Below are 9080 nucleotides of genomic sequence, written 5' to 3'. Positions count from 1 at the left end.
CCAGCAGAACGCCCTCCCCCCCCGCCGCTAGGCCAATGGGCGGGCGGTACCGCGAGGCGGCCGTCAGTGCCTGGGCGCTGCGGGCGGAACGGCCAATCCGGGACCAGCCGACCGTGCAGGGGGCGTCACCGCCGCGCGCCCCTCAGGGACCCGCCCAGCCCCGCCGCGGCGCCTGCGCTGCGCCGCCCCCTGGCGGCTGCGGGGCGGGACCGTCGCTGCGGCGCGGCTGTCAGGCGGCGCGGCGCTGCGGGCTGGGCGCAGCGGCAAGATGGCGGGGCGGGTAAGTGGGGGGGGGAACGGGGACGGACCCTGCCCGCCCTCCCCGGCCCCGCCGCTACCCCCCCTCTGCTTCTGCTCCTCGCTGGGCGCCGGGGTGGTTCGGTGGCTTCTCGCAGCCCCGCTGCCGGGGTGGTAGCTCAGCCCTGGGGGGGTGTGGGGTCCCCTGAGGGTGCTGTGAGGCTGTGGTGACCCCCGCCCCCAGCGGCGTGGGGGGCCCTGAGGGTGCTGTGAGGCCGAGGTGGCCCCTCTCCCTGTGAGGGAGGACTGTAGGGTTCCCCAGGGGTGCTGTGAGGCTGAGGTGGCCCCTTGGTGATGAGGACTGTGGGGTTCCCTCAGGAGCACTATGAGGCCAGGGTGACCCCTCCTTCTATGGGGCAGGATTTTAGGGTCCCCCAGGGGTGCTGTGAGGCCGGAGTGGCCCCTTGGTGATGTGGGGTGGGGGGCAGGACCGTGGGGTTTCCTCAGGAGCGTTATGAGGCCAGGGTGACCCCTCTCCCTGTGGCTGTGAGGCAGGATTTAGGGTTCCCTAAGGGTACTGTGAGGGTGCAGTGGGTCTGGGGGATGCAGGGCAGGATTTTTGGGTGTCCGAGGGGTGCTGTGGGGTGAGCTTCTAGGGCTCCTTCAGGAGCACCATGAGGCTGAGGTGACCCCTTTCCCTATGGGGTGTGGGCAGGATCGTGGGGTCCTCTAAGAGTGCTGTGACGCCCTAGTGATCCCTCAGTGCTGCTGGCAGGATTTAGGGTCCCCTAAGGGTGCTGTGAGGCTGCAGCAGCCCTCAGGCCCTATGAGGAGCAGGGCAGGATTTCAGGGGTGCTGGGAGGCTGTGGTGACCCCTCTCCCTGTGGGTCGTGGGGCAGAGTCCTCTTAAGGATGTTGTGTAGAGGGTCCTCTAAGGATGCTGGTGACCCCTTGGTGCTCTGGGGGCAGGATTGTGGGATTTCCTGAGAGCCTCCATGAGGTTGGGGTGACCCCTGTCCCCATGGCCTGTGTGGCAGGATTTGAGAGTCCCCTAAGGGTGCTAGGAGGCCCTGGTGACCCCTCGGTGCTGTGGGATACGGGGCAGGTTTGTAGGGTTCTTTGAGGCCCTAGAGACTCCTCTGCCCTGTGGGCATCAGCCAAGCATCATCCTGTGATGTGGGTCCAAACTGTGTTGTGTTAAAACACACTTTAAGGGTTGTGCAGTGATTTTATCCCATATTTATGTAAAAAATAAAAAAATCCCTTACCAGTGACTGTTTAGATAACATCAGCAAGTGGCCAAAAAGACCTTAAAATGTGAATGAACAGTCTTCTCTGTCACATCACTTTTTGAGTGCCTCGTATTTCACCTCTGTTTTCAGGTGCCCATCTCTAAGTGCTGCAAGGTGCAGTTAAGATTGCTCTTCTCTTTGCCATGAGCTCAGTCATGCTTTGGTGGATATCAGCTTGTGAAAGTCACATTTTTCATTAATGCTTCAGGCTGAAATCTTCTGTCTTGGCCAAACAACTCAGTGATTGAGATCTTGGGGAATAGGTTTTCTCACAGTTGTTTGTGTTATAGTTTGTCTGGTGGATACAACGACAGATAGTGCAGTGGTGTGATGCAGAGCAGTGGAGATTAGAGCAGTGGTGAGAAATTTGGCCCAGTGGTAAGCTGTGCGTCACAGGTGAGCAGATCCACTCGAGTGCCACCTCTAAAATGCTGCTGATTAATGGTCTTTCTTTTATTAAGAGAGCTTTTCTTCTGCCCCTGCTCGAGATATGTGGTCTCACGTTCTTCCTTGCACCTTTTTTCTTCATCTCATCCTTTGCAGCTAACCCAGGAGAAATTTGTGTGCTTTGACTAGCTTTTTTTCAGCTTTCTGTTGCCAAAAGTGGGAGCCCAGTGCTTTCATCAGTGGTAAGATCATTTGAGCCATAATGAACGTCATTCTGAGACTCCTCGTAGCCTAAACCAATCTGGCTGCAGTGGTCTTGTCTTACTCCCTACTCACTTGCTCCCCTAAGCCTTTTCGGCACGCTAAGTTGACAGAGAAAACTATCCGTGTAGTTTGAGGAGTTAGTTTTCAGTTGTCCTCGTGTACTGGAAAGGCTTCATGAACAGTCTGAGTGCTGGAGGTGGTGACTGGGGATGTGGGGAGGAAGGAGAGGGATCAGCCCCCACTTTTTCCTGCTGCTGTGAGCTTTTGTGCTACTAAACACTGAAAAAATATGCCTTTATTTGGCCGACTCGGAAGCCTGGTGGAGGAAAGGGGGGATTTATGCAAATTTAAAAGAAAGATTGGATCTTAATTGCCTCGTAATCTGGCAATTCGAGTGGGTGATGCTTTCCTTGGGTTACCAGGAAGCTTCTTACTAATCAGTGTTTTCACGATTTATCTACAAATATAATTTTTGCAGAATTATCAGATTATTTAATGCTGTGAATAGAGTTCTTAAGCAAAGTGCTTAATACCATTTTCTGAGCTTGGTCCAATCTTGCAGTGTGTTGAATGCTGTTAATGTAAATTAAGAAACAAGCTGCTTGCTCCCTCCAGCTCGTACGTGGGATAGCAGCAGCTCTGAAAAGAATGCGGAGGTCAGGGTGAGCAAGCAACAGCATATGTTTTGGGTGTGACATTGGAGCTATTGTCATCCTTGTCTGTATAAATAAGGAATAGTGGGTAGGAGGATGGAAGTGTGTGATATCTCTAGGTACCACAGGTGAGCCTGATACTGGAACACTGATGCTATTCTGTTGTCAGCTTTAAAAGGTGCTTAAACCTGGAGAATGGGTGGAGAAAGCTTCAGTGACTACTTCTGGCCTGAAAAAATGTCCTGCAAAACAATTTAAAGCTTAGCCTCTTTTATTAGACTCATGTGTTTTGATTTGTGTATGTATAGTTTTACAGAGAGAAATGAATGGCTTTCCTGATATAGAAGAGAGACAAAATCTTTAAACTTCTAGTAACATTTTAAATAATTTAGACAAATGATAAGCCAAATCTTACTAATTGTCTAGTGCTCTTCCAGGTATATTCCTCTAATCCCTTAATTGCATTGGGTTTCCTCAGTTGCAAGGAAGAGACACTGATTAATGGTTATTGAAGTTTACAGGAAAAATAGAAATTTATGATGATTAGAAATAGTGGCTGTTTCTGTTAGAATTTATTCGTATTTCTCTGCATGGTAATCATTAGGCACGCAAGCAGAGCACTGAGTCTTGCCAAGACATCGGCCAGCATCTACCACAGAAAAGGGAATGGCGTAAAGCTGTCTAGCTGTGTCCGTAGTTGGTTACAGATCTCTTGTACCAAGTCTGGACCTCTGGAAGTTAACTGGTGCTGTCTGTAGCTAATTGATTTGAACCTCATTGGGAATTAGTTCTCAAAGGGATGTAGAAAGGACGGATGATTTCTCTGCCTTGTTCCAGCCGGTGTCAAGCTGTTGAACTGGAACGAGCTCTGTTTCTGCTTGTACTGTGCCAGACTGGAGAGCTACATAGAGAAATGGTGTAGGAAATGAAGCAGGTCTATGTGGCTGCAGCTTTACTCTTGCAAGCTGGCAGGAGGTCTGGCTTTCTTCAAAGAGGAAATCATGCGTGCTGAATGTTGATTTGGTAGCGTGGATGTTGGTGATGATCCCCTAGCAGAGAGACTGGTGTGTTTTTCTTTAAGGAATATTAAAGTTTTGTAACAGCTGCAACTTGTATAACAGTTCATGATGATTAGAAATAATGGCTGTTTTGTATGGTATAAATGGTATAACACCTTAATCTTTCTTTATTTGCTATTTGGGACTCATTTGGAGTGGTATTGCCATTAGCCCAGTGATAGGAGACACTTGCCTGTTTGCTTCTCAGACGAGATTCACATCTGTATTGGGTTGGAAATGATTTTGGTTTCACTCAGGTACTAATAGATGTTGGTTTACCTTGCAGAACTGGGCCGTAACTCCTCTAGAAGAGCCTGTGACTTGAGCAGAAGATGTATTGCTGACATTTGTTGAAATCAACTGTCAAATTGAGAGAGTGTAGCCGTAGTGGGGAGGGTGGTGAAGGACAGACTGTATCCCTCGGCGTTTCGTGGTGCTGAAGGCATTTCTGGACTAACGCATGCTCTCTTGTACTCCTTGCAGTCAATCCCAGGGCAGTGTTAGGTTGGATAGTTTGGTAGAAACTTTGAAATAATGAGGGTTGGATTTTATGTTTATGGGTTAAAGCTGTAAAGTCTGATTTCTGCTAACATATGGAATCAGCCTTCATGGTTGCAGGCATCATCAGGCGACTAAAGAAACATTTGTGAATCAACTTCGTTCTTTCTTGCAGCGTGGTACTGATCCTTCTATCATCACTTATCTTTTTTTAGTGTTTCCTAATATGTAATATGAAGAAACAGGTTTTTAGCAATGTTTTAGGGAAATGTGAGAAAACTAAATCTGAATCTCTGTTTCTGAGATCACTTCTGCAACTGCATACCTGTCTTGTGAAATCATTGCAAATAGGCTTGTATCCTTCTTACAGGACTTCTGCATTATAAAAACCCATGCTAAATGATTTAGAATAAAATTCTGACAGCCATGTGACCACGTGAATGTTTGTGGGCATGGGATATCTGACCTCTGTCATCTTTGATTAACTTTAATTTGTTGCTTGGCTTAGTGTTGCAGAAGCAGCAGTGTCCAAAGCTTATACCTAAAAAGACAATGCAATAGGGAGATGTCAGGGCTGCCTCTCTATCTAAAGTTTTGGGGGTGCTGGTATGCCACTCCTCTTTTTTCACTACGGACAGGCCAAAATGACTGCATTTTCTTAAGAATTTTTCTTAGCAGGAAAAATTTGTAAAAATCAAAGAATCCTTTTGAGGATCATTTCAAATGTGATTTCAAATGTGAATCAGGGAAGTTCTCTGGCAGCAACCGGGGTTTTGTGACTAAATTTCCATATTGGCCATCTTCAGAAGTTTTTTTGACCTCCAGGAATTGGAGAATTGTGTTGGAGAAGAACTGTGAACAGAAAAATTCAAGCAGGGCACACAGTTGCTACAGTTAATAGAAAAGCTTTCAACACAGTATCCTCTTACTCTGCGTTTGAGCCAACTGATAATACTACTGCTTGTTAAATCAAGACTGAATATATAGTTCTTCAGGCACTCTCTTGCCCTGCTGATGCGCTGGTATGTGTATATCACATACTCAGGTCAGGAACGTCAAATGTTTGCAGCATAAAAAGATTTAACACGTTTCCCTAGTCTCCTGGGATGCAATAAAGCAGTGACCTTCTATCAAAAAATCTGGAGTAATTTATGCCCTAGAGTTGTGTCAAGCTACATGCTTTTTCTGTAGAATATACAGAAATACTTGCAAGGTATTGCATCTTAAACACAAACTGCTTATAATGGGGTAGTGTTTGGTACATTAGTCGGTGTCCTGGAGAAGTTTAGTGCCAGATGCAGCCCATCAGCGGTAGGGTGAATTGCAAATACGCAGGGATAGCAGCATCTCAGGCTTTCACAAGGCAAATTCCAAGTTTAAGGGGATATTTTTAGCCTTGTCCCTATTGTCATTGGGTAACTTTTCTAAATAAATGGGAAGAAATTTGCATTCATTAGGTTCTGACAGCAAGTGTGTCAAAATCCTGTGACTTGCGTCCTAGGCTAACATCTTAGACATGGTTGTGTGGTGTTTCATTCCTTTAAGCTTTTTTAAGAGAGGTTTAGATGAAACACAACAAGTAGCAATTCCCTGTAATTAAATTGTTGATCATCTTGGCTCGCGGAAGAAATGTGAGGCAACATCCACTCCAAAAATGGGTGTGTTAATTACAAATGCACATATTCTGGGTCATTATTGCTTAATTGGAAGGTGGAGTTGATGTTCATGCTAAACTGTCAGGAAACACCTTCTCTGTTATATGGCACAGCACCACAGGTACAGATATATTTTCTGAAATCACTTTACTGATCATATTGTAAAGCACTGGTGTGGAGAATGACATCTTTGGGCAGAGCAACCTGTTTAATTAGATTATAGATGCTATACGATACTAGTAGCTTGTGGAAGTTCTCCTTTAGTGCACTTGTTTCTCCTGCTCTTTTGGATCAGGCAAACCCTTCAGTTTTGGAACTGTAAATTTTATTTCTGATAACATTGCAAAATAATTGAAACTGTACAGCTAAATTCCCAAAGCTATGTACATCTTCTTAACTGCACTGGGTAAATTAGTGTTGGAGTTACGAAGCTCCCACTGCAGAATTTGTTTGGCTATAAACTTTGCAAACAAAGGGTAAGCAGCAGTCACCACCCTCAAAACCAATATCCTCTAATTGCTAAGATAGGCACTTCCATCCTAATAAAGTGGCTTTCATGTGCTAAGACAGAAGTAATTTCTAGATTACTGCCCAGGCCCAAGAGAGGAGTCCATATCTGCTATTAGATAAAGAAAACGGAAAATGTGTTAAGTGTATATTTTATATAAAGAACTGCCAGTGAAGAGTAGTTGGTGTCTATATTACTAAAGGAGGTCAATTGGGCTTGACCTCCTTTGCTTACGTAGATAGCTCTATTTGTTATCAGATGAGAAAGAGAAAGTTATGCGTGGTGCAGGCACGAAACAGTGCGGGGAAAAACATTCCCTGTTTCACTTCCAGCCCTGGATGATTCAGGAGGTGGCGATGTGAACTCTTCCCTCTCCATATTTTAAGCTGTTTCGGCTTCTGTGTCGGCCGGCAGCGGGTGTGTATGCGGCGCAGCCGTGTTCGCCTTGGTGCCTCCTTGGCCGCCTGAGCGAGCACGGGGAGGTGCTTCGTACCGGTGGGAGTGTTGCGTTTGGGAGGGTTGCGTCTCATCCCTCGTTCTTGTCTGGACTATTTTTAATTGAGGCTGTCTTGGTGTTGGCCTGCTCAAAGTTCCCTGGCTTTGACAAAAATTTGAATATTAATTCTGAGATTTTAGCTTTCCTAATGCATTCCTTTTTTAATAGGAGAAGAAAATTGGAATTTATGAGTTTGTTATCAAGATAGAATACAGCTCCTTCCTGACAAGTATAAAAGCTTCCAGCAAAGTAAACTAGAGGTCAAATGGAGCAGATGGAAAGGCCAGTCCTGAGTATCCAGTCAGGACTGCTTGTCCCGGGGGACAGTGTGTTTAACCTGCCGGGCACAGCAGGGCTCTCTCTGAGTGATGGTAGATCTGGAAACGAAACCTGTCTTGCCAAGCCTACTGTTCCAAAAAGTTATTTGTAAGTGTTTGATCTCTTCTTGTAGCTGCAGAACTCTGGAAGCTTTATTCAAATATTTTTCTGAGATGCCCAGAAAAACCTTCTGCAAACTAGTAACTTCCCTTTTTTTTTTTTTTTTTTTGAAGAAACACAGCATTTAGGTCATCTCCTGTTGCCTTCTTTAAAGGAGTTTTGGTTTTGTCTTTCCTGTTTCCCACTATAAGCTATTACAGTGCCGGCTTCCTCTACTGATTAGGAACCCTTTCTTCACTGCTACTCATTAGCTGCGATAGCGTTGCTATCATTTTATACCAATTTCTTCTGTCCTTTAGTGTAGAGTTGTTTTTCCTCTCTCTTATTCAGCTCCGTGTTGTGTATGCAGAGAGAAAGTAGCTATAATCCTCTTCAGGCTTTCGTGTGCTGGGAGAGCTTGATTTGTCTCCTTCTCCCAGGCTATCGCTGACCCAGCTCTGCTGCAGCTCATCTTTCTGCGTGCTAGTGCTGGTGTTTGTCATCTGTGTGCAGCTGGCTCCTGATGTTTGCAGTTTTAATGTTCAACTCAGATTCTGTTGTCACTTGGTCCATTGGATTTTTATATCGGGCAGTGCTTTGTGCGTGTTTGCTTTCCATCAGGAGCATAGTCTTGTATAATGTAGGGTCTACGTATCATCATCTCAGTTCCCTGTTTATCTTCAGAGCTCCTTTAATATCATAATTTTTCCTTTCAGTATTCAAACTAAATTTTGTTTGCAGACTTTTAGTGGTGAATGAGTGTTTGACTTCGAACACTTTTGAGTCAGCCATGCTGCCACACAGCCACGAGGCAGGCACACATCTGCTCGGTCCCTAGTGAACAGGGACTAAACTTTCTTCCTGAGAATAACTCCTGCACAGGTTCTTTGTTGCCCTCTTCTCAGGTGAAGCTCTGGGCTTAAAGGTACTTTGGTGCCTAACAGCTGTTATAGTAGAGTTTAGATGCTTTTTGGAGTGGGGATCCCCATTTCTACGCAGCTGGCAGTGGGCTCTACAGAAGAAACTTAAATTTCTAGTATCCACAGTCATCACTTTTCCTAATGCTTGTCTGCCAACATCAGCATGATATATATGTACGTATGCATATACATGTATGCACATATATCTATGTCTATGTTTTACACAAAAGAAAATTTTAAACATATAACACTAACAATATTTGGCATATACAAACCCTGGAGAAACAGTGCACAGAACAAAACTTTAGAAGCTGTTTCATAATCTTTTGGGTAGGATTAGAAAATTAAATGAGTTAAGCTGTTTCAAATGAAGAGCATATCTGCCTTAGCATTTAATATTTTAGCTCTTCTATTCAGTAACAACTGACAGGCAGTACTGCACTTGTATTATGTACCACCAACTTATCTCCTGTGGGGTCTGAGTAATGGGAAACATGTTTTTCTTTAACTTCCTCTATCATCAGCCTTAACAATTCACAAATATTAACCATATTTTTGTACTATGTGCTCGCCCACACAACAATGTAATATAGTGTACTATGTGTAATATTCCAGAGATTTTATTATTCATTCTCTTCCCCAGTCATATTTTAAACCAGCAATGCTTTGCTTTTGCTTCGGTTGCTTCTCTTGAA

The 9080-nt window shown here is 45.1% G+C and overlaps 1 protein-coding gene across 3 annotated transcripts in view; it reads left to right on the top strand.

Annotated features, from left to right (window-relative positions):
- Positions 1 to 173: 173 nt before the first annotated feature.
- Positions 174 to 9080, top strand: part of NSF (N-ethylmaleimide sensitive factor, vesicle fusing ATPase) — an 87801-nt gene continuing 78894 nt past the window's right edge. The window contains exons 1-2 of one of the 3 annotated variants that reach the window (XM_075171166.1): positions 212 to 280; positions 1820 to 1925. Coding sequence is in view for 2 of the 3 variants with exons in the window: in XM_075171164.1 (XP_075027265.1) it covers positions 269 to 280 (12 nt within the window). In the remaining variant the exon portion in view is untranslated. Of the gene's footprint in view, positions 281 to 1819; positions 1926 to 9080 lie in introns of all 3 variants that reach the window. The other 2 variants (XM_075171164.1, XM_075171165.1) reach the window with 2 other exon arrangements.

This window comes from Calonectris borealis, chromosome 22 (genome assembly GCF_964195595.1).
Source record: "Calonectris borealis chromosome 22, bCalBor7.hap1.2, whole genome shotgun sequence".
In the NCBI taxonomy this organism is placed as follows: Eukaryota; Metazoa; Chordata; class Aves; order Procellariiformes; family Procellariidae; genus Calonectris; species Calonectris borealis.
This window is presented reverse-complemented; position numbering and strand designations above follow the sequence as displayed.